This window comes from Polypterus senegalus, chromosome 12 (genome assembly GCF_016835505.1).
Source record: "Polypterus senegalus isolate Bchr_013 chromosome 12, ASM1683550v1, whole genome shotgun sequence".
Taxonomy (NCBI): domain Eukaryota; kingdom Metazoa; phylum Chordata; class Cladistia; order Polypteriformes; family Polypteridae; genus Polypterus; species Polypterus senegalus.
The window spans coordinates 128961380-128988303 of NC_053165.1; the positions used below are offsets into that span (position 1 = coordinate 128961380).

Consider the following 26924-nt stretch of genomic DNA (forward strand, 5'->3'; position numbering starts at 1 on the left):
TTATGGGTGTTTCTAAAAAAAAATATCAAGTTATGGGCTCCTTACAACAGTTTATCAAATTTCAGAACCAGACTCTTCATTTGTACAAATCATTTCAGACCAATTCACTTTGGGGCCTTCATGAGAACACTGTAAAGCTGATATTTTATAGCCAGGGTTCTTTCCCTGGGTTATGTGTGGATTTAAATTTTTATGGTTAGTTTTGTTAATTTTGAATTATTATTTTTCACATTTTTTATTTTATTTTTGTTTTATTCACTTATTCCTTATTTGTGTTCAGTGACTTTAATTATGCTGTCACTTTGTTGGTGGGGCCCCAGATGCAGAGCCATTTTGGTGTAGCGAGTCCACAGCTCAGATCAAAGGCCACTTTTTAAATAAATAATTGCCGCACTCACAGCTTAAAGAGGGGGCGTGGTAGTGTGGCCTGAGCGGTTCCCGGATGATTCGTGATGCGGACGGTCCTCGCTTAAGTGCACAGGTGAGGAGTCGTCCGCATCCATAATTGTTGCTGGGAGCTCCTAAGTGCCACATCTGATCCACGTCCCCATAATATTTAATAGAAGCGTGAAGTGGAAGGAGAGGTAAGAGAAGAAAGAGGAAGAAGGAAAGAAGAGTGAGAAAAGAACGGGAACAGAGGTTAATGGAGAAATAGGCGACAGGAAGGAGAAAGTCGGTGCGGGAGAGTGAGAGCGAGAACTGGCTCATGAAGGTTTAATGCAGATGGTAGGATAGCCCCGAATGAGTCTTTGGCCAACTCTCGGAGGGGACAGACTGAAGCAGTCGCTCCAGCTGAGCAGTTTTGAGGAGCTCGAATGACCGGCAGAGGGGTCAACTGGCAGTTGAGGGAAGTGGGGTGGAGGAGGTTTTGGATGTGTTGAGGCCCAGAGTGGGCGCCCTGGCCGTTGGGGAAGGAACCTAAGTCTCGGTCCGGCTGGAGCCCAACGTAGCCAGGGATCAGAGGGCTACCGGACCAGGGGCCTCATGCATAAATGGTGCATACGCACAGAAATGTTGCGTAAGAACGTTTCCACATTCAAATCGCGATGTATAAAACCTACACTTGGTGTAAAGCCACGCACTTTTCCACGGTACCTCATACCCTGTCGTATGCAAGTTCTCGGTTCGGTTTTGCAGACTGGCGGCACCCAGCGTCAAAGCAGTGCTACTGTTCCTGTTTGGTTACACCTTTATTTCTTAGAACCACATTTCTGACACGGCTTCATAAATACACTGAAATTAACCGCATATTGCTTATTAGTCTTATGCATCTGATTGTAGATTACCTGTAACAATATAATGGCCCAGGGAATATCCAATGTATTTCAAATACCATAACTGCTTTAGTGTTGTTACTCTCACTGCACCATCTTCTTCTTTTTCTTCTTTTAGCTGCTCCCTTTAAGGGTTGCCATAGCGGATCATCTTTTTCCATATTACTCTCACTGCACCACTCTGAGTATTTATATCACTGTATCTGAGTGGGGAATCACAGCAGCACCTGATCGGAAAGAGAATTATCGGTATACAGCATCAAGACCACGCTGCCTTAGCCACGACAAAACGTTTCAAAACCTTTCCTGTACGGACCTCAGGGTTAAAAAAAACAGTTTCATCCCAAGAACTATAAACGCACTCAATCAATTGCTCCTTATAGAACTGTTTGTACTTATAAGTACAATTACCCCACTGTAAACTTGCACTACAGTTATAATATTGCACAACCTGCGCCACTTTATAAAGCGCGTATTTACATATGATGACGATATCATTTGATGAAATGCAGCAAAATATGTTGATTATATTATACAGATAAAACTTTAACTTCATTTAAATAATCTGTATTGTTAATAATTATACATGTGAGGACACGGTGCCGCAGCGGTAGCAAGTTCACGTATTGTTCCTGCCATACGCTGTATATTTGCTGAGGCTGGCGCAACACTGGAAGGATAGATGGATAGAATAATTAAACATGTTCCTTAAAAGTTTTGAAGAATTGTTGTTGTAAGCTTACAGATGGCTTAACGTCTATTACAGAGCTGATTGTGCGGCGGTTGGGTATTTGGAGAAAGAAAAGCAACGACAGGAATTGGAGAGGTTAGTACGTTTGAAAGAGACAGTACTGCTACAACAAATTATTTCATTGAAGGTCGCGCATGGAACAACAGCATCTTGTGTGAGACATGAACAATCGCTGTACCATCGTGTTCTCATGTTTAATAACATGCTTTCATTCCAATCATCATGAAAATGATATCACGTATATATCTCAGTATTTTAATTATTCAGAGAGTTGTAATATCACGAATGTAATGGATTCTGTGTCCTGTCAGAGAAAGAGAAAGAATCGAAGCACGCAGTGATTCACACAGATAGAGCACATAGAAGATCAAATACAAAACAAAGCATTTAACGTGCTACTTTAGTTACAATGGGATTTGAGAAACTAGTAAATTAAATGAATTTAAGATGAAGTTTATGATGTAATACTTTAATGACCAAATAAACTACGTGATTAAAGTGGAAATTTTGAGATTAAAGTTGACATTTCGTGCTTTTTTCCCACTGTGTGCCTATTTTTTTTTTGTCTGTACCCTAATAAGCTCAGACAGTGGGCTGCAACTCGCCTTTTCATGGCGACTTTGATATGTGACTTCTTTTTTATTTTGGCACTGTGTGACTTTGTGAACTTCAGCTTTGGAGTTTCTCCGACACGCTATGTCACTCGATCAGCTTCCTTTTGTTGATTATACCACGGTTTAATTAAACAAATAGTATGTTTTTCCTTTGCCTCCACTTGGTATTCGCTGAAATTTGTATATTTTCCCCGGTGCTTTTCCCATTGTCTTTTCACAGAACGCTGAGCTTAAGGGCAATTTATATTGATTTGCATATTCAAATAGGCGTAATTCTGGGAGGAGTTTGGGCGGGACCGCACGCGCCTGCATGAGCATTACTTTTCACACTGACCGGGATTTATGGAGCGGAAGAACGTGGAAGTTGGAGTACGCACAGATTCCTGCATCTGGATTTTAATGTGCGTAAGCACATTTCGGCTTTTGTGGTTATGTCATGTTATAGTGCGAATTCTACGCACAGCGTTATGCATGAGGCCCCAGAAATGAAGGAGCTGCATTTGCAGGTAGGGCGACTCCCCTGTTGCGGGGCCCGAATGGGAGAAGCAGGGGAGCCGCCAGTGAGGAATAATAAGCACCAGATGTTTAAAGAAAGACTGCCTCCAGCCATTATTTTTAACCTTGTTGTTCTAAAGGATTTTTTTTTCTATTGTGTTTTTAACCTCCACAGATTCACCTGTTTTACTGGATTATTTATTTAATGACTTATTTGAGAGACACTGCACTATTTATTTGGACACTGTTTTGGTTTTGGTTTTTAATAAAAGCACTTCACATTTTTTGCACCATCCCCTTGCTTCATGGTTGATGTCTTCACTGCCTAGCTCATCGGTGACATTACCAATGGTGTCGGGTTCAAGAGCTCCCAGAAGCTGGATGGGAGCATGGAGCAGAACCCTCATCATCACAGCCATACTAACATCCCAGCTGCTGCGTCCTTCTTCTGGCTGTATACTCCCAGTCAGAAATAAGACCCAGCAACTGAGAATTGAGTTCAAGTTGGAGATTAAAGCAAGCATTGTTACTTGTTTTGTTGATTTCTAGATTTTCTCCCCTGTTTATTGGATTCTGGTTTGGGACTTGTTCATTAGGTCACCTTTTAAGCAATTTTTGTTTTGTTCTTTTGAGCATTTTTCCTTTTTTATTATTAAATACATTTTAATTTATAAAGATACTTTGTTTGAATTGCCTGTACAAGCCAGTTTTTTCAGGTTCTATCCAGTGGGAGGAATTTGTGGTGTTATATTTTGGTCATTTCTTTGTATTTTGGATGTTTAATACAAGCTCTCCATTGTTAGGTCTGTGTAGCTCACAGCCTGCAAGTTGCATTTAGGATACTGTCTTTGGGCTTGTATCTCAATAAAATCACCTTATGATGCGGTGAAAAAATAAATACTATTTAATTGATCGATTGCATCGTTTCAAGCCCTTCCGTGAGAACCCTAAATCCAAAGAGGACTGTTTCATTTATGTTAGGTAGAATGCCCAGAGGGGACTGGGCGGTCTCATGGTCTGGAATACCTACAGATTTTATTTTTTCTCCAGCCGTCTGGAGTTTTTTTGTTTTTTCTGTCCCCCCTGGCCATTGAACCTTACTCTTATTCGATGTTAATTAATGTTGTTTTATAATTGTGTCTTTCATTTTTCTATTCTTTAATATGTAAAGCACTTTGAGCTACTGTTTGTATGAAAATGTGCTATATAAATAAATGTTGTTGTTGTTGTTGTTGTTTGTCGTGAAATAGGATTCCTCCAAAGCAAAATAAGCTGAGACCTCGAAAAGCTGCTTCTTAAACAGGCCAGGATCATCAGTGGTCTGCCCAGCAGAAGCTTAACTGACTTCAGCCAGGCCCATAAATGAGAAGTTGTCAAAACAACTATAAATATTACACAATACAGGAAAAACTCCACAAGAAGAAGCATATATTTCATCCCTCATTTTATATTAACAGGGCAAACAAATAATCTTTACAAATTAAACATTTACTATAAAATATAGAAAATAAAGCACAAGTGGTCGATGAGTTCAGCCCCATAGAGAAAGCTATTCTCAAAATGCTGGAACTTGCTTAGAACATAGCCCTCTGTGTGGACGAACAAAGTAGGTCAAACGGATGTAGTGTGTCATAACATCCACGCGGTCAACCAAGTCCTTGTTTGCCACAGAGCCTATAGAGTGTGAAAAGAAGGGGAATCAGGTAGTGAGTCAACCAGGTGAAGGTGGAGGGAGTGATTGAGCCTTCCGCCTCACTGTGGGCTAGTCCTGTAGTGCTTGTGCAAAGGTCTGAAAGGTACCTACCGATTTTGTCGTGATTATAGGGAGCTGAACAAGAGGAACCATTCTGACACCTACCTCTGCCACTCATTCATGACATCCTAGAGTCGATGCAGAGGATCTGAAGTCCAAGTACTGGCAGGTCAGGAGGGGCAGGTCCAATATTGAGAAAGCAGCCTTCAACACCCTGGAAGGACTTTTCCATTTCCAACTCATGCCCTTGGCTGCTACACTTTCAACAAAACAGAAGAAGCAAAAAGAAGAGTTACCGAAAGGGCGATCCTCAGCAAAGTTCAAAACATAAGCCAATAATTAGAATCCTTGAAGCAAAGTGAAAAATATTCAAAATACTAAAATATTCAACCAAAAAACACAGCAATACTCACAGAAATTCCCACAACGGTAAATAATTCCCACACCTAGGCCTTCTCAGCACACTTACTTTATACAGGCAGTGGGAGGGACAATGAGTGGTGACATCAGGGTGGTCCCACCTCATTGGGCTCTACCCATAAAGGGCATAGAACATAACAACAATTAAAAGGGACAGTACAAAATTATTAACAGAACAGGCATGAACATACAACAGAGAATAATTCAAAAACAATAAAATGCCTAAAAACATGTACTACCTTCACATCACTGTACCATCTGATCATGTGTGAGCGCATAATCAAGTATGTCTATAATCAAAGTGATGTGTGTGCACATAAGTTTGTGTGCGTCTACAGATAAAACCAAAACAAAGTAAAAGGATGGGGAATTCTATCTTAAAGAGTAAAGACATTCTGATCTCAGCTAACTGTAAGGAAAGGCGTTCTGGAAGTTGCACCTGCAGGCTTATGGAGTGTAGGATGTTTGAAGCCTTGTAGAACACCAGCAGTAAAGAACAGAGGCACTCCATTCTTTTGATGATAGTTTTCTAGCAAATCAAGCACAGATTTGGAGTTTGTCAGAAAAAGAACAGATGCAAGTCAATCACAATAAAACAAAGTAAAATACAAACTAAACAAAAGACAAGAGAAGCCTTAACTGACTACTTGAATTAACTACACTACAGCTGAGTCTCTCAATAAGCAAATCACAGGGGTCCATTTTATTTACTGTATATCAAACTGACATATAATCTATACCTGCTCCCTCAGTACATTAAAAGTGAATTGGCTCCAGCAAACCCCCGTGACCCTGTAGTTAGGATACAGCGGGTTGGATAATGGATGGATGGATGTATTAAGATGAGGAGTGAAACAGAGCAGAACAAATGCTGATTATTAAGGATATCCAGTATGATGTACAGGCCTGAACAGCATTACAACCTAAAACACAGAATACAGTAATGGATGAAATGTTCATTAATCAACAGTCCGAGGCCTCAAAGTTCCTGAGATCTGTATCCAAAGAAGCTCAATTAATCCTGTGAAATCAAATTACGTTTATTAAAAAATGACCACCATCACTAAGATACAAACAATGAGATACTTACAATAAGAGAAATACAAATATATAAGTGACATAAAAGGTCAATGGTCATGATTAAGTTTTATGTAGTTGTGGGAATGTAACACTTGTCAGACAATTGAGCAAAGTGGGTGTTTTGCAGGCTCAGTTCACATAAGAAATGAAGACACAGGGGCAATACAATCATTGACTTCCTTTCCCTCTTTAACCTTAAAATAAAGAAGGACACTCTAGAGGGCCTCTGATGTCACGTCCACCTGGTCTCTGACCACAATACCCTATAAAACACCCTCATGAGCCAAAGACAGCTTTCATTTAACCAGCTACTAGAAAGGTGGAAGCCTCCTTCTTGGAAGCAGCTTGTACAGGCTAAAAGAAGCCATCACACAGACAGCCAATGCCACAACCAAACCTTCTGCTGTTATGGCATCATATTAAATGGGGTATCCATCCTGGGCCACAACCTTTTAACTGTCTTCCGATCTACTGTATTTCCTATAGTATGCCATCACCATGGGGCCCCCAGTCCCATAGACTCTGGTGTAACTATCCTGTCCTCACTACCTATAGTTAAGCCATTGTATTGACCCTTAGGAATACAAAGCAGCCAGCCATTACGGTAGATCACAGACAAATTCTCGGCATTTGAAGCAGTCAGTCAGCTCCTTCAATGGTACTCACACTCTTTAAAATAAAGGTGCCAAAGTGGTTCTTCAGAGCCATGCCATAGGGGAACCACATTTGGTTCCCAAAAGAATCATACACATGAAGGTTCTGGGAAGAGCCTTTACTTTTTCAGATCCGTTACAGATTCATGTTCTATAAATTGCAGAGAACAGGTGGTAACGGATTTGTAAAATACCAATGGCTTTAAGATCTTAAAAGAACTCTTTCTTTATAAAACATCACAGGCTAAGTTCAAGTTTTCTTGATCTGTTGGTATCCTGCTAGGTAGCCTTCTTTACATTAAATATTTCTGCTTTTCTACATATTAGAAACCTTTTCAAAGCCCAAAGATTAGTTTCCTATTTGGTTCTTTGTCAAGCAATGGATCTTTGGAGAACAAAACCATCTAGTAATGTGCCATTAAAGAACCAGTATTGTTAAGCGTGAAGATGCTGATGCACAAAAATTTGAATCAATTTGCCTTTTCCTTTGATGGTGAGTGGACACCAGCCTGACATTCTTAAAACGGATGGCAAAACTCGCCATTCTGTCCGCTCTACCCATTGTGATCAGCTAGTGATGCTTGCAAATCTCAACTGTCATCCATCTCTATCAGTACTGTTCAGGTGGTGAACCTTACCAACTTTTGTTTTGTTTGTTTGTTTCTTTATTAAAAATACTATGCTCCTAATTTAAAGTGGAAACCTCCCAAGGGTGAGGAAGATGTAGCACAGCATGTTCTGAATTCAAGCAAACCTCTGCTTGGGGATTGTGAGGTCAATGGTGTGGAAGAAAAATTAGACTTATGGGTCACATTCTCATTTAGGATAGCGTTTTGTCATCTTAGAAGTGTAAAAGGGGTAATAAATGTCAGAAGCCTGTTCAGACATATAAGGAAACCAGATAAAGGTCAAGTGAACAACACAGACAAGAATGTACCAGAAACATATTGATGTAATAAACCAGCTTTATGATTAAGCTCAGCATATGTCCTGTAAGCTGTAAAACTGGACAGTTGTCCCACTGAGATTTCAAGGGTAATATCTAAACTAAAAGATATTGAAGAACAAGGATATAATGGAGGACTTTTATATAGGCTGGTTGTGCTATATGCTAAACACCTCACGTCCTTTAACCAATCTGAGTATGATATGTAAGTATTAATCAGCACTGTTGTGTAAATTCAGTTATCAATAAGTATGAGCTTCTGCTTTCATTCTGAGCATGCTGTAACAGACTGCTTTTGAAGAATGCCAAGGAGTAATTGAAGATACAATGAACAGCTTTTCTCCTGCCTGATTACTAATTGGTCCTGTTAGAGGATAAGTTGTTTTCTTTAATTAAGATGTGGATTTCTACCACAGTGGAAAACCTCTTTTATGTGAGTCCCTGCTACTACGAGGGTTAACAGGAATAAGTAAAAGACTCCTGTGGCAAACAGACTTGAGGCGCAATACCCTGTGTGAAGGAGTTTGTGGATGGACTGGTGATCCAGCTGGAAGATTTGGTGGTAACTTAACCACCCAGGATGGCAATGCAATGAATGGACAGTGAATATACTTCCCATGTACACTAGGCGGCAGTATTCCACTGGTGCTGCTCCACTCTGGGTCATTGCAGGGCAGCATGGGAATTATAGACAGAGTAAGCAGCCCTGTCGGGGACCCTGGGGCTACTGGAGGGAGCTGTCGGGGGCAGCTTCCCTGCCATCTTCTATCTGACCCTAAAGTTCATCCAAGGTGTACCAGTATTGTGCCAGAAGTATTTCGCTGTCCCACATTATAAGAAGCCTATCTTCCTCTGCCTGGTGACTAAGAGTTGGGAATGGAGTTACACAATGCTCACATGGATGGAGGTGAAGGAAGGAAAAAAAGCAAATGAAAGAAAAGATAGTGGATGATACTGTACCTGGTTATAATGTGGTAAAGAAGTCTGGTGAAAAGAAAGAAAACAGAATAAAAGGTTCATTTGAACCTGGGACTGTGTCTGAGGTTTGGGGCTCTCTGGCGCCCCCTAGTGGCCACACCTGTAAAATGAAGTATAATCATCTTCAACCCAAACTAGGACTCTGTCAGTATAAAATACCTCTAGTAGTGCCAGTAAGGATCAGAGGTGTATATGAGACACCACCCACAGGGGGCTGTTACTGGAGGCAGCAACAGGAAGATTTTTCCTAACTGATGGCATAAGGTGTCAGCCTCAATCCATTTCTAATTACATAACACTAGCTGGAAGATGATCTTTAAATTTTGGAGAAAGTCTACCTGTTCATGCTGTTTTTTTAAAGCTCTGACAACACTGTAATGTCTCAGATGTCCATCCACCTATCGTTAATGAAATATTCGTTGTCTGGGAAAAAAATCTGATGGCTCAATTTATGTTATTTGAAAAAAGAAGTTGAGGGAGCATTTTGACCCTCCCTGAATAAACATTATTATTTTTCAAATTGTGACCTCCTGTTTGGATTCAGAAATGTGGACAAAATGGTATGGATTTGCATTCCGTTGATATCAGAGATGTCTTTAAACGTTCCACGTCTTTTTTGGTATTACCACCCAACAAAATAATAATTCATGTATGGATGGAAAACATGCTCCATGAATAGATTTGAGACTTTCTCACTTGCCTAGGTGACTCCAGTAGATCTAGTACTGAAACAAGATAGTGCATATCATTTTGTTTGGACTACCATGGCCTTAACTTCAAGATTCACTGTAAAGCTTACACCAGTGCTCGAAATGTTGGAATCCTTGAAGGAACCAACCATAAATATTCAACCTGGATTTTGGAGGATGCAGATGGGAGAAGATAAGGCATCAAAGGCTATAGCTCCCATAGGCTTGTTTGAGTTCCAGGATTCTGTCATTTTCAGAAATCCGGGGGTTGTTAAGGAAGAATATCATGGACAACATCATTGTCTTCTCCCTATCAACAGCTGTATGATTTTGAGATCATCTTCCAGAGTCAAAGGACAAGTTTATACTTCATGCAATGCAATGCGTGCACCCGTGGATGCCACTGCTATGCAAGCAATAATATATATATATATATACATATATATATATATTAATGTGTATTAAGGACCACCTGCAGGAATGGGGTGAGCGGTTGTCTGATCTTTTTTTTTATAGGCTGTGTGAAGAACATCCCTTGGTAGGCCATTAAACTGTCATAAGTGCACATAGGGTAAGCTAACTGGCGTTTTAAAAATGGCCTATTGCATATGAATGAGAATACCTTAGAACGGGTTGGTATCACTTTTGGGTTTGATTCCTGTCCTCTAACCCATGCTTGCCAGGAGATATTCCAGATCTCCACTGCCTTATGCTGGATAAAAGAGGCTCAGAAAATACAGCAGAGAAGTTTCACTAGCAATTTGATCCTACAATGATGGAGGGCTACAACACAGCCTAATTAGGCCTGTTCATTTCTGCTGACATGGGTGAAAACTGAAACAGATATCAGTTACTGACTGAACACCCTTTTAAAATGAAAGTTCAGGAACTCAGCACCACACAGATGAATAAATGTAAAGTTTGATGCTGTTTCTATGGCATCAAAGATGAAATAAGACTGCAGAAGAGACTGCTACAAAGGCTGCCAAACACACCATGTGAATTATGTGTCAGTTGAGAATTGCATAACACATCAGTTCTGTTCAAGAAGTGTAGCTATTTTAAAATAAAGGCACAGGTACCACTGGGAGATGACAGCATCTTATATCTGGTAGTGTGTTCTTATGTTGTAAATAAGGAAAAAAATAAAGACATCAATGAGAGTTCCCAAGCTGGATGCACAAGTCTGTGGTGGAAGCTTATGGCAGAATAGGGTGCCTAAACTGAAAAAGAAATGAAGCTTTGATAAAATCACATGTAAATGTTCCTTTCCCTCATGTATATTATATAATTTTAAAGTTACTCTTGTCGATGAATTGATGTACCTGATCCTAATTAGTCCACAGAGTCTGTAGAAGGCTAGCAGGGGTCAACACCAAAGGGCAGGAGGCTTAGCACAATAGCTTCTTGATATAAAAAGAGAACTTATTCTGACTTTTAAAATTATTGGCAAATTAGCCTCCATTGTATGGAAAATGATGGATGCAATTGTAAAAGTCAACACAGAAATGCAATGCAATGCGCCATTAGCAGATTTTATATGGGATAGTTAATGTATGTCTAGTAATTGTATGTGCTACAAATGGATTTTATTCTTAATGGCAAATACGACAAATTATTTCTTTTCTTACATTCTATGAGTCTTTCATAGCACAATAGAAACAGTAGGATGAAGGGATATTTAAGAGACAGATTGACAGAGGACAGCTGGAAGCAAGATCTAAAACAGGAAGCTGGACCTAAAAGGAGTCAAATTCATAAAGTGATGCAGGAGGACCTCAGACAATCACATTATCTGACCATGTTTAAAATGCAAACCTGTTCATTTTCGTATTTAGATTAGACACTGGGTCTTATAGATAGATAGATAGATAGATAGATAGATAGATAGATAGATAGATAGATAGATAGATAGATAGATAGATAGATAGATAGATAGATAGATAGATAGATAGATAGATAGATAGATAGATAGATAGATAGATAGATAGATAGATAGATAGATAGATAGATAGATACTTTATTAATCCCAAGGGGAAATTCACATAATCCAGCAGCAGTATACTGATACAAAGAAACAATACTAAATTAAATAGTAATAAAAATGAAAAGAATTAAAATAAAATTAATGTTCGCATTTACTCCCCCGGGTGGAATTGAAGAGTTGCATAGTGTGGGGGAGGAACGATCTCCTCAGTCTGTCAGTGGAACAGGACAGTGACAAAAGTCTGTCACTGAAGCTACTCCTCTGTCTGGAGATGACACTGTTAAGTGGATGCAGTGGATTCTTCATGATTGACAGGAGTTTGCTTAGTGCCCGTCGCTCTGCCACAGATGTTAAACTGTCCAACTTTAATCCTACAATGGAGCCTGCCTTCTTAACAAGTTTGTCCAGGCGTGAGGCGTCTTTCATCTTTATGCTGCCACCCCAGCACACCACCGCGTAGAAGAGGGCACTCGCCACAACCGTCTGGTAGAACATCTGCAGCATCTTACTGCAGATGTTGAAGGATGCCAACCTTCTCAGAAAGTATAGTCTGCTCTGAGCTTTCTTACATAGAGCATCAGTATTGGCAGTCCAGTCCAATTTGTCATCCAGCTGCACTCCCAGATATTTAAAGGTCTGCACCCTCTGCACACAGTCACCTCTGATGATCACAGGGTCCATGAGGGGCCTAGGCCTCCTAAAATCCACCACCAGCTCCTTGGTCTTGCTGGTGTTAAGGTGTAAGTGGTTTGAATCGCACCATTTAACAAAGTCTTTGATTAACTTTCTGTACTCCTCCTCCTGCCCACTCCTGATGCAGCCCACAATAGCAGTGTCATCAGCGAACTTTTGCACGTGGCAGGACTCCGAGTCATATTGGAAGTCTGATGTATATAGACTGAACAGGACCGGAGAAAGCACAGTCCCCTGCGGTGCTCCTGTGTTGCTGACCACAATGTCAGACCTGCAGTTCCCAAGACGCACATATTGAGGTCTGTCTGTAAGATAGTCCACAATCCATGCCAAGGTGTGAATCTACTCCCATCTCAGTCAGCTTATCCCTAAGGAGCAGAGGTTGGATGGTGTTGAAGGCACTAGAGAAGTCCAAAAACATAATTCTTACAGCACCACTGCCTCTGTCCAGGTGGGAGAGGGATCGATGAAGCATATAGATGATGGCATTCTCTGCTCCCACCTTCTCCTGGTATGCGAACTGCAGAGGGTCGAGGGCGTGACGGACCTGTGGCCCAGGTGGTGAAGCAGCAGCCGCTCCATGGTCTTCATCAGATGTGACGTCAGAGCAACAGGCCGGAAGTCATTCAGCTCACTAGGACGTGATACCTTTGGGACAGGAGTGATACAAGATGTTTTCCAAAGCCTCGGGACTCTCCCCTGTTCCAGGCTCAGGTTGAAGATGTGCTGTAGAGGACTCCCCAGGTCAAACGCACAGGCCTTCAGCAATCGTGGCGATACACCATCTGGACCCGCTGCTTTTCAGCTCTCTGCTCACCTGGGCTGCTGTAATTGTGGGTGGGGATGTCTCACCTATGCTGGTATCAGCAGAAGGATGGTTGGAGGATGCAATTTTAAGACGTTTCTTTCCCACCAGAGACACACAAAGTGTTACAATTTGGTTATATTGGATACACATGCAATTAGGAGACTACAGCAAACATACCATGCCTTGCAAATGCATTCAGAACCTTAAAGGTTTAGAATTGTTGTTTGATCAGAAACTATTGTGATGCATCTCGCTCTGATCCATAAATCGGATGCAAACTGACATTCTGAAGCATGAGGGTTGGTTGTTAGTTAACTGATATTAAAAGTGTACTACTAGTGGATACAGAATGTATTTAGACTCCTTCTCTATCTGCACTTTATTGTGTTGTACATTTAATTTTAAACTGATAATTTTGCCATTTTTGACCATCAATCTATGTCTCGTAACAATTGCTGTTATGAGCTTAAAGTATGCATGAAGGAGACATTATCTGGTTAAATAACACTAATAAAGAGTAATATTTAATAGACAAGTCAAATGAATTCCAATTTAAAATGTCTCACACAGCTGATGCTTTAGTTTTTCAAAATTCTTTCTCTGTTTTAGATTTGTCACAATGTTAAGGTTACCTTTGTGATATTAAACTTGTCAATTTAAGATGATCATTTCAGAATTTATACAAAAGAGCCTTTGTCCTTTCGTTTTCAAGCTCTCACATAATTGGTCAGACTTTGCTTTTGCTTATTCCTGCTCATTAATGCAGAATTAGTCACTGAAATGTCCTGAATGTCCTATAAATCCTGAATGTGGTTGTAACTGGTGATGGCATCACTTTTGTTTCTGTACCATTCAAACATGTGTCATATGTGCTTTAGTCAAATTTTAGTTGTTATAGTAATAAACTTGACTAGTCAAGTTGGTTTAAATGAACCTAATGAACAATACAAATTTGATGTTTGCCGATTCATTTTTAGGAATTTAAAACATTAATTAAATGTCTGGTCAATGTGGAAGACTTAAAACACTAAGTAAATGCATATTATTTTTGAATGAAGGGGTGCCAGATGTTTGAGAGTCTGGTGCCCTGTACAAGGTTAGGTCCTGGTGGTGCAGTCTTAAACTGCAACTGCAGCCATTTTCATAACAAACCAATGATTAATGCAATGCATCCATAGTTTTACCATGTATATATGGGATTGCATTAAAAAGTAAATATCTTGCGATTCACTAAACTGACAGCTGAGTGGACACTATCAAAGCATGCATGAATAGTTCATTTTTATTTCACCAATAATTCTATAATGGCATAAAATAAGTAATATTGAAAGCTTTTTTTTTTTTACCTTAAAAGCAATTTAAGTTAAAACTTGTGGGATTCGTAAGCAACAAGATATCTTGTGCTGAAATCTGAGACCTGGAAGTGCTTCTTGATGTGTAACAAGTAAGATAGCTTTCCTTCTCTCTGCCTTACCTAGACTAAACATCAGTCATCCCCATTACCACTATCAATCTCAAATTCTGCAGTTCTTTCAGGAGAGGCCCTTTAACGTCTTCTTTGACCTTCTCTGCACCTCTATCAGAAAGCACCTATTCAAATAGATTAAGTTATATTTTACTTGTCGCCAAGGGAAATTAAAAACTAGGGTGTTCACAGCGTCACCTCAGCTAGCTCAAACTAAAGGTTTTCTCTCACCAAACATGGATGTACCGATACTTCCTCTCAACTTTTCCTTTCCTTCAGTGAATTTCTGCACTGCTGCTTGATCATCCCCATTTCAGTTCTTTGTCTTTAATGTCATAAATTGGTACTCACCCTACAGGTTAGAAAACATTACTGAAATATATGTAGATAAATCATCCTTCAATTAAATAACGAGACAAAACAGACATGCAATTTCCATTTTTTAATTTCATTACACAAGAATGTGCAAAGACATTAGGCATTGATAGGAGAGATGGCATTAATCACATTCTGGATATAATATACATTTCCACCTGAAGTTTTACATTTTTATTTTTCACAATTTGGAATATATTTTTTATTGATTCCTAAAAGGTTGCAAAATAATCAAAAAATTCATCTATATCAGCTGTCTGTAAATTTAAAACATTTAAAATGTGGAAAAAGGGGTGTAATTATACCAAATTAGAAAATGATTTTTTTGTTAATTCTATTCACTTCTTCAAACTACTTGATTTACGTGAAACTGTTTTTGATATATTGGCATACTTCTGCTTGTCCTTCCTGTAAAAGACAAAAACAATTGTATGTTACTAAAAAATGTTTATACATAATAAAAACAATATTTACTAATAAAATATTTAACACTTAAGCAATTATAACAAAAATATATTGTAAAATAAAAAATAAGCTATTGCACTATTTACGTTTTGGTCAATACTAATCTTTAACAGATCTACAGTCTGATGCAACTGTGTCACTCAGAGATGGGGGACTCGAGTCACATGACATGACTCGAGTCACAATTTTCAGGACTTGAGACTTGCTTGATTGAAGTAAGAAAATGACTTGACTTGACTTTGACTTGAGAGTAAGTGACTTGAGACTTGACTTAAAGTGGAAGACTCAACAATGACTTGAACTTTTAAATATAATTCGGTTAATAAAATAATTTAATAAAATAATTATGACTCAGCAGCACCATAATTGGCGCCTGCGCCCTTAACGCTGCACAACTCTTAACGTTACCAAGAAGAAGAAGAAGAATGCTGCACAACTCAAACCGTGCCAAACATGGCAGACAATAGTCGAGCTCCTCATATAGTCACGTTTGGCTATAAGGACTTTGAACTAGACCGTACTAACAAAAAAAGATTTGCCAGATGGAGAGAATGCAGCGCGAGAGTATCAGACACAACAACCACAACATCAAATTTCATCCGGCACTTCAAAAACCACAAGGAAAGGTAAAAGTCGAATTCTTTATAGTCAATTTAATAAAACGATTACTAATTAATTAAATTAATCTTTTCTGTTTGTCATAATTTGGCCTTGGTTGCATGTTTTTTTATCAGAAATGTGATGATCATCTCATAAATAAAACGCTATAACGTTACCAGTGGCATAGCCACATTTTAATGTTGAGTGCAACTTGAAATGAAAGGGCTTCTCGATATTACATGTAAACTATAATGTCTATATTAAATGTGCGCATTTTCAAGCGTTTGTATGGACTGTCTGTGTGTGGTTAGTTGAATGGCAGCTCGTGTAACGTTATACTGCATGAAAATCTAAGATGAAAGCGTCGGTGCAATCACTTCTCCTTCAATAACTCGTTCAAAACTTTTTGGTCATACAGACAAGAATAATTTCATCGTTCGAATCGGTTACGTTAAGTGTCTATAATTTTTTTTTGTACACTCACAATAACAACAAAATGTTGTGTGCTGTATAACAATGAAACCAGTTCAAATAGAAAACAAATATATCAGATTATATATTATGTATGAAACATGTATATTGCGCGTCCACCGCAGAGATGACGATTAAGCTTCATAACTTCATCACTGGGCTATATTAACATACATTATATTTATATTCTGCTGAAATGAAAAAGATCCGTTCATTTTAATTAACGAGATTCATCACTAACGTTAGATTAAAAATAGTGGATAAATCCCCTACTGTGCCTTATAATGGACAGCATAAGTATTAAAGCATCATATATAAAACATTTCCTCGATCATTAAGAAATTGTTTTTGAGGAAAACATTTCAGGATTTCTCTCTATATAATGGATATGTATGGCACCCCGAAGTTTGAATTTCCAAAATGCAGTTTAAATGCAGCTTCAGAAGACGATTCCAGCCGAGGAGGAGGAGTCTTATCTAGCGAAACAATCAGTTATTTTCTAAACAAATGGACAATTTATATACTTTTTAACCTCAAATGCTGGTCTTGTTTTGTCTCTGCGCAGTCTGTGTGATTCGGGTAAATACAGTCTTAGATTGCAGCAAAAGTGCAGACACAGTGTTTACACAGTTAACATGTATAGAAGCTCAAATGCCCTTTACAAAAAAAGGTAAAAACAGCATTGCAGGATGTTTTTGACATTAAAGATATAAAAGAGATTGTTGTTTTTGACATCTATTAACTGTATTTACCGAATCACACAGACTGCACAGAGAGGAGACAAGACCAGCATTTGAGGCTAAAAAGTATATAAATTGTCAATTTGTTTGGAAAATAACCAATCATTTCGGGCTTTCTGAAGCTGCATTTAAACTGCATTTTGGAAGTTCAAACTTCGGGGCGCCATACATATCCATTATATATAGACAGAAATCCTGAAATGTTTTCCTCAAAAAAAAAAAAAAAAAAAAAATTTCTTTATGACTGAGGAAAGAAAGACATGAACATATTGGATGACAAGGGGGTGAGTACATTATCTGTACATTGTTGTTGTCAAAGTAAACTAATCCTTTCAGATTGAATTGCATTATACATTTTAGACTGGATTTCTTAGTTTTAAACATTTTGTGTAAGCAACACAATTTTATTTTCAGATATTAATGTAGCACAGATATGCGTATAATTTAAATATAGCAATGCAAATAAGATACATAATATATGTATATAAGTTCATCTTTTCTGTAAAAATTTTTCTGTGCAAAAATAAACGTATTGAAAATTTAACGTCTGTTTTAGTACTGCAACTTGACTTGGCTTGAAACTTATCAGGACTCGACTTGACTTGCTTAGGGTGAACCCTTGACTTGACTTGACTTGCTTGATTTGTCTTAACAGTGACTTGAGGGTTAACACTTGAAACTTGCTTGGACTTGATCATATGCGACTTGTCCCCATCTCTGGTGTCACTTATATGTCATAAAGTGTTCCATTGTTCAAGTACAGTATCTTACCGTCACAAAAATAAAGCAGAAACTGGCTGTTATGCAGCTGAACATTTGTACCTCTCACCCCCTTTTCCATTATGTAAGCTTTTCCTTACAGTACGTATCAGTTTTCGCTATGGCATAGTCAGGGCTGTTGCCCTGGCACAAATGTAGCGTTTTTTTTATTTTCTCATTTACGAAGTACAGTATAGGGAAAGTATTACAATCATCCAAAAATTCGACCTCGGGACTTTGATGAATCTTGATGTTTTTAGACCTCCCTGAGTCCGAAAATACCGTTATTAGAATTATGTCTATGTGTGTGTATGTAAACATGATAACTTAAGTACGTTTTCAGTTAGGTCAACCAAATTTTGCATACAAGTATTAGTTACAAAAGGTAGATTTCTATCACTTTTGAGCTATTTCCACTAACCGTAAGTGGTACTTTTTTTATTCCTACAGCTGCAGAGTCTAATTTATTCAACTGTACTTTTATAATAATTGTTCAATATATTATTAAATTGATTTGATTTGTTGTTGATGGTTCTTTAATGTACATAATATAAAAATATAATCATTGTCTTGCAGTTTACTCCTCAAATATCCATCCCCATATATGAGTACTGTATACAATAAAGTCTAGAGGAGAGCACTCCCAAATTTTTTTTAGTCTTTGTGTTGTTATTTAAATATAATTTTTCACATTCTGTAGTTGATTCTGTTTTTGGATTTGTTTTGACTTTTGCTTTAATCCAACATTATTTTGGTATTTTGTTATATTAGTTGTTAGTGTTCATTAATTTTGTTAACATTATTGATGTTCCAGCTACCTGCATACTGAGCCCAAATAGGCAGGGTCACCTGATTATCCTGGAGGTCTTATAGCAAATTCAGCATTATTGATTTTGATTCTTGATTTTCATTTTGGTGTACTTTTGAAGTTCCCGCTATCAAAGATAAATTCACTGAGCCATGTCCAGGATGTAGGACATTCATAGCAGTACTGCTTAGAGATGGGCAAGATGAGGTCAGAGATCAAAGACTTTAATTAAAATGCTTGGCAAAGCAAAAATAAAAATGACACAGGCTTTAGACCCCTGCATGTCATTAACTTTTTCTTGGTCTGTGAATTACTGTGTTTGCTTGCCACTAAGGCAAAACCTATTTTCACTGTTGTTTTATTCTGCTTTGGTTTCTGGCATCCATTTTGATCTGTAATAAATATTTGAAGATTAAAAGTAACTTAATTTGCCTTTGTTTAGCTAGAGGTTTTTCTATTTTTTTCTCTCCCTTGTTTTTGCTGCTTTGGACATTTAGAACTATCTATGCCCATGCAGGCTGAAGACTGTCATTTAGGTAGGTTTGCCTGGAGGGAGGCGTACTCCTGGTGCCCAAATATGAATGAGGGTTACTGTGGTCTTTTACTGCATGTGGTCCTTTATTAAGGCCTGCTCTCCTTTTTGTGCATTTTGGTTGGGGGTATCACACTATTTGGGACAAAGAGATACAATGATGGCTGTTCCATTTATGCCAAGTTGGAATTTTAAACAAGTAAATCAAAAGTTTTATGTCTCAAGGTAATATACGTACTTCTAATCGTTCAGGGAGTGGGTTCACATGTGAAACAAGAGGTAAAAGTCCTCAGAGAATCACAAACTGACTATTTCGCCTAATATACAAAATAATTGCTCTTTAAATTTAACATAATGTCAAACATAAATCTGAAGTTGCCCAGAGGACTATTTCTCCTACAGCTCCTGTTAACTTCCTCTATGAGCGTCCACTTTTCCGAGTCAAGAACATTTTTTTATATGAATTTCATTCATGTAAAATGTATTCTTAACAGCTGTCGTCCAAGTGTATGTAACAGAAAAAGACGACAGGATGTGACATAAAGAGGACAAGGTAAATTCACAACGGGAGAGAGAAAAAGAGACATATAAAGTCCAACAGATTATAACAGGGCAGCACCATTAAAAAGTAGGGACATCCCTGCTTTCCATGTCAGGGAAAACAAAGATGGAAAAACTAAGTTAGGGGGTGGGACCTTTAACACTAACACAAAGCCTATAAAAAAACTCATAAACCCAGCCCACCTTAAATCTCTTCGCACCTCTCCGTCAGCATTTTTTGTCTTGTAAATGTGTTGATCAATACAAGCAGCCTACTATTTCATCCCCCCACCACCGCAGAACAGGCACAAAGTTCTCCCAGCTCAAGCCTTGATTATCTGGGAGTTAGGTACCTAGAGCTGTATACGGAAATAGTAGATCGTTATTTAGAACACGTGCATTTCATGTGTGTTCTGTTTCTACAATAATCTATGTAAAAACATTGTTAAAACAGAAAAGTTTTTCATACTTTAGTAATAAATGACAAAATGTAGACATAAACTGTATGTGTGAAGCTTTAAGTCCAAAGATCAAATAAAGGCAATGGAAAAAGAAATGGAGGATGCAACATCGACAAGTTTCTGTTCCTAGAGCGCCCATTCCCTCAGGAAAGCAAACTCAGTCAGTGTCAGGCGCCCCTTCAATGTAATAGGAACCACAGCATAGAGAGAAGTGTGTACACTGCAACAGGTACACATGTTGTAAATGTAGGAAGGACGGTCCTTGGGTGTATGGGAGCTGTTAACATTTGAATTTGATAATTGCATATAGTGTAGAACTGACCTCTCTGTACTATTCTTTCCTCTACATGTCCTGGAATACAAAAGAAACACCACCATGCACCAAAATGTGGAGACTGGACAAGATTGGAAAAATAAATAAATAAAACACGCGGGCAATGATTACAACCGCAAGAAGGCATGCAAATGAATATAAATAATATGAATAATGTTGCATCAGTGCCACAATGTTTACCGAAATGTACTATACAGGTCATAAAATTAATAATTCCAAATATCATATACACCTATGTATGTTTTTTGTCAGTGTGGCTTTGACATCATGCATCATAAGGCGCATACTAATTCACCGTAAGCAGGAACACTCAATAAAACTAAATTAAAAAAATTCAAGTGACAATGAGACAGGAAGAAGGCAGATACACCAACGTCTCTGTGTTAGCTTTTATCCATCCAGATCAGAGAATTTCCAGGCCCATTGTCTAAAAACCCCACTCACATCTACATTGATTCCCAGTTTCAAATAAAAGCTAACAGCGTCAGATCCCTGGGGGTGTTGTATCGTGACTGAGTGGAAAAAAAAAAACTAACTTTTACAAGTACTATAAATTTAAAATGTCTGTTACAGACACAAATCAAATGTATGTTTTTATTGTATAATATTAACAATAAGAGCAGTTCACACAAAACTGTATATGAGGCAGTCAGGATCGAACCGAGGGGAATCTTGATTACAAATCAGCAATTCTTACTGCTGCGACATGGAAGCTGTTGAATCATCTTCGTACCTTTTGTGAAAGTGTTTATTTGATCTTTGGACCTGTGGTGGGTTGGCGCCCTGCCCAGGATTTGTTTCCTGCCTTGCGCCCAGTGTTGGCTGGGATTGGCTCCAGCAGACCCCCGTGACCCTGTAGTTAGGATATAGCGGGTTGGATAATGGATGGATGGATCTTTGGACATCAGGTTTCACACATTATACAGTTTATGTCTATATTTTGTCATTTATTACTAAAATATGAAAAACGTTTCTGTTTTAACGATGTGTATACAAAGATTATTGTAGAAACGGAACACACATGAAATGCATGGGTGTGAAGTAACCCCATTATGAGCAACTAGAGACATTAAAAGTAAGATTAAAGAGAAGCAAGCACAGGCAGTAGCATTGATACATCCTGTCAGGGTACAAATGTGTAGAGTACCCCTGCATCTTTTTATTAGCTTGTACATACTATTTGGTCAGGAGCATAAAAGAGAAACGGAATTGGATAAAATTATATACGGCATTATGGTTCATTAGCTATTCACATTTAGTAGCTATTTAGTAGCTATTTGAGTCCCAACAGCTGACTCACTATTTGATGCAGACACTGAAATTGTTAGTGATCCGCTTATAAAGAAATGTAAAAACCTGAGCTATATACATTGTGTAGAAATTTCAGATAAATAAATGTATTATAAACACTTGGAGGGTTAAAAATATTAAGTCTGAATGGTGCAAATTAGACTATAGCCAAAAACAGGGAACAATCAAAGATAGCTATTTACCTTGTACCGCTAACCCCGGGTGAACACTAAACCCCGAGTTACAGCACGACTAGAAAACTGCTAGTATAAAGCAGTTCAATATCTAAAATCTACCGGGCAATGTGACCAACGCTCATCCTTTTATTGACCCCCCACCACCAGTCCCAGTTTAGCATTAACAACAAGCCATATCACCAAATAAAGAAGAAGCAAAAGAATAACACATATATTATTTTACATATATTTAGAAAAACAAACAAATAAATACATAGCAATCGAAACCCCCCTTTCAGGTTTAAACGCGTGATGTTCATAAATAAGAGAAACCAGTTTGTCCAAATGGGTTTACTGTCCTTATTGTTCAGTGCAAAGAGGAAACCCTACTGGAATACGCCGGCCGTCGAGCCGATAACAAAGTTTAATCCTACCGGTGCAAGATATTCGTCAGCGAAATCAAAGAAAAAAAGAGTCCGTCTTCAGAGACGCGCTATGATAAAAAGGCATATCCTCTTCCCTTACACCTCACTTTTATAACAGTTGTTCACAGCATAGTGCTAAATTGGTATTACAGCCTGGGAAAGGAAGACTGAGCCATGCCTCAGACTATTGATTACTTTATGGATGGACATCTGAGACAACAATTTGGTTTACAGCCTGGGAAAGGAGGACATGAGGCAATATCAAAAAACTTTATTATCTGGGAAAAGATGGATTAAAAAGTTTGAGCAAAATTCATCCATCATATTGACAGCCAGCCAATCAGGTGCATGCAACTATCACGTGTTGTGAAACCACGTCATGAAACTTTATAATAAATATGCCTCATTTTGAAAGCAATGTCAGAAGAAGAAGAGGAACAGATAAAGACGTCACTGGTCGTCAGAAAAGCATCATGAACATCGATTGCTAAATCAAACGTGCCCTGGGACATTCATCCTTGACATCTATAACTTTTTCGTAAGCTTTTTCTAAAGACTATATATATCCAGACTTTCCTATCAGTACCTATTTTCTATTATTCTTTGTTCCAGTGGTATTATTATTATTCTTGTAATAAATACCATGCTGCTTTTAACTTTCTATGCTTTGTCTTAAAGTCTATAGAATAATTGAAATAATAAGTTAGATTTTTTGAGCACCTAGTGCAGCCAGAGATTTACCATTACTTCTGTGCTGTGAGGTTCATTAAGGTTGCGAGTGAGAGCTCCACTAAGAAGGTATTCTTGGCTGATAAATAGCCTATAGTCAAGAGTGAGGAGTCTTTGTATGTTTAAATGTATTCTTGTAGACCAAAAGTAATATTTAGGTCTGAGATATCATTATCATTTGTGCCGATAATAAGCAAGTCTCTTGAAGTGCCGAGTCACAGGCTGTGTTATTCCTAAAGCACTTGTGTGGTTTAAAGTGATAAAGATTAAATCAACGTGTGTGTTTGTCATTCATGGGGCAATGTTGTGGTTAGGGTCTGTGTGTATGCGTATAGCTATGTATGTGTGTGTTCATCTTAAAGTGCAACAGTAGACCAACCCGATAACGAACTTGATGAGTACACTTACCTTTGAGAAAACAGGTAAAGGGTAAGTAGAAGGAAATACTATGATAATACAAGGTTCCTCCAGCTAATTAGAATCCATAGCATATATCTGTTTTAGTATTGTCAGTATGTAGTACTTTCACAAATAGTACTTGTGTACTTACCTGCTTCTGATGTAAACTGAGAGATTACATATAAAAAAGCAAAGTATTATTCCAACTGTTATGTGATGCTAGGACTCTTCTCATGCTATAACACCCTTTTATATGTTACATTTTTGAAGTCATATGAGTAAAGCAGTTTCTTAAGTAAAAGTATGTATTTTCATGACTTAAGTCATTTATGATTACATGTTTTTTTACCTTGCCATTTTCAGTTTGTTCCTGCATCCTTGGCCTCCCTCCCAGTGACTGGTATGGGATCCTCTTGTCATGAAACTCCCACAGGAGATACACAAAGTTCCATTGCTGTAAGGCTAAAAATACATAAACTAATCAAAAACATCACACATCTGTGTTACTCCATGATCAATGAAAATTCAACTGGTTATCTACTTTCAAAGTATGGACGATGATAATGACAATAATAATAATACATTTAATTCATATAGCACCTTTCTCATGCTAAAGGCGCTTCACAGAGTCACAGAAAGAACAACAGGGTATATGTAACATTGGATACAAATATTTTTGCGTAGAACAGATAAATACAGGATACAGGATATTATATAATAATAATTATTATTATATAATACAGTATGTTATAAAATGTATCAGTTTTGGGGGTTATGGGATCTTGCAATAAGCCAGACAAATGAAACTGCCCAAGGCAGTCATAGTACTTCTACATACCTCAATGGGGCAACAATGTAATTGTTGGAAATCAATTTTACAAAGTTATTTTTTTATGGGGAGGGTTATTGTGCTAATTTTGGACTACAATTTGACCAAACACTGCCACAAAGGCAGCTATAATGCAACAAACTAGAAACTGCCAAACCACTGCTTGCCATACATGACTAGGGGCCATCCTTAAAGTTCAGTAAATAGCTGCTCATTTAATAATACAGTAGATGCAGAGTGGCTCAATTTACCCTTCAGACCAATAGATTTCTACACCTGTATTCAGATTTTGGCCTTCCTGCCAGAGAGATGCAATAAAGGCTGCATTTAAAGAGTCTATTAAAACTATGCAAATTTACAGGGAGTTAGGAAACAGAAAATGAAAATTCAATATTGGGTGTGTGATATATGGCCGGCAGTTTATCCTGGCCAATACCCCCAAGCCACCAGATGGAGCCGGTCCGAATTCCCGCGGGGCATTCTAGTCAATGGAGTTCAACTTCACAGCCCTGCTGGATACCATGGGGGCCACCAGGGGACATTGCAGGGAGGCATGAAAGTTTTTATTATAGCCCGGAAGTACTCCCTAATCATGGGGACAGAAGGAATGAAGTACTTCCGGGCTAAAGAAAAGAAGATTTCATCTGACTCGGAAGTGCTATGAAATCACGTGGACTGAGGGATAGAGGCACTTCCAGGTCAAGGAATATAAAAGGACTGTGGGAGATCCCAGCAGAGAGCCGAGTTAGAAGGAAGGGTGACGGAGCTGCTGGGAGCAGAGGAGGATTTATTGCGATTTATTTTTATTACTAGCAAAATACCTGCACTTCACAGTGGAGAAGTAGTGTGTTAAATAAGTTATGAAAAAGAAAAGGAAACATTTTACAAATAATGTAACATGATTGTCAATGTAATTGTTTTGCCACTGTTATGAGTGTTGCTGCCATCAAGGATTTGATTATCATTATTTTTTTCAATGAGGTTTGTATTTGGAGGATGTGTTGTGTTCAAGTTACATTCCGTGTATGTCAACCATTGTAAAAATAACAGGTTTCATTCACTGAAGTGTTTACTACCCAAATTGGTACTCGTGAATCTAAGATGTTTAACAGGCATTCCCGGTATTAACTTGTGGATTTGCCTGCGAATATTTAGCGACAGCGTCTCTATGAACTTATGGATTTGCCTGCGAGTATTTAGCGACAGCATGTCTATTAACTTGTGGATTTTTCTGCAAGTATTTAGCGACAGTGTCTCTATGAACTTGTGGATTTGCCTGTGAGTATTTAGCGACAGCGTGTCTATTAACTTGTGGATTTTTCTGAGAGTATTTGGCGGCAGCGTCACGAAGTTGTTTTCGTCTAGCTACATAAGAAAATGTACCATGATGTCTGACACGCCTCCTCTTTACTGTTTTCTCACAGCTTGGATTGCTGCTGTCATAATCAGTTTGAGTTTCATGTTTTTTTTCAATTACGTTAGTATTTGCAGGACCTGTGTTGAAGTGACATTCGGCATCTGTCAAGTGTTGTAAGCATACAACCGGCTTCATCGATAACTTCGCATCCAGCTTTTGAGAGTTGAAACATTTATAAACATCAAAGTGCCCACTACTCAAATCGTTACCTGTGAATCTAAGATGTTTAAGAGGCATTGGCAGTTCTCCAAAGGTGTAAAATATTTGGCCATTTTGGTACACTTGAAAGCGACAACTGAACAATTCAGCGGCAGCCATCAATTCACATGCAGAAGCATAGGTGAAGGGCTTAAGCATTTCACTCTTATAGTGCCCCTGTGTAGTATAATTATCTCCTGTACCGTTATCAGTCCACACCTTGAACCTGTCTCAGTCATTCAATACATAAGACACAATGTTCCTCCGGATATCAAAAGTGAGCCTGATATGGCCGTGCAATATGTAACAAAGAGAATGGAAAAGGCAGGTGCCATCTCCGGGCATGGAAAACACTAGGTAAGTGACAGTTCTTTGATCGATGGTGATCATCTCGATAGACATGGTAATGGAGGTTGGAATGATAAAGGAAATGGGTACCTGAGCAATGTAAAGTAAGTGTAAAATACCTCTACAATAACTATAATTGTAATAAACAAACAATAAAACAGGGGAGAAGCCGTGGATTAAACAAAAAGGCTGTAGTTATCAGTAGGGAGACGTGAATCCTGTGGCGAAGCAAGGAAGGGAATGTAGAGACGGAGACGGACTGACCTTATATAGGCAGGCAGCCAAAAAGTGGTAGGCGCTGGGATGGGGGACCCAACGCCACCTCACACGGTGACCGAGGTGCAGGCTATGGACGTATATATGTATGTAAGTAGGATTCAGTTAGCGTTGGGAACCCGTGTACCAAATTTCTTGAAGATGGG

The 26924-nt window shown here is 38.4% G+C and overlaps 1 protein-coding gene across 1 annotated transcript in view; it reads right to left on the reverse strand.

Moving 5' to 3' along the window:
* Positions 1–15033: 15033 nt before the first annotated feature.
* Positions 15034–26924, reverse strand: part of si:dkey-24l11.2 (uncharacterized protein LOC100034462 homolog) — an 82905-nt gene continuing 71014 nt past the window's right edge. The window contains exons 11-12 of the mRNA XM_039773416.1: positions 24060–24172; positions 15034–15389 (exon numbers count right to left, since the gene is read on the reverse strand). Coding sequence (XP_039629350.1) covers positions 15320–15389; positions 24060–24172 — 183 coding nt within the window. The 3' untranslated portion in view covers positions 15034–15319. The remainder of the gene's footprint in view (positions 15390–24059; positions 24173–26924) is intronic.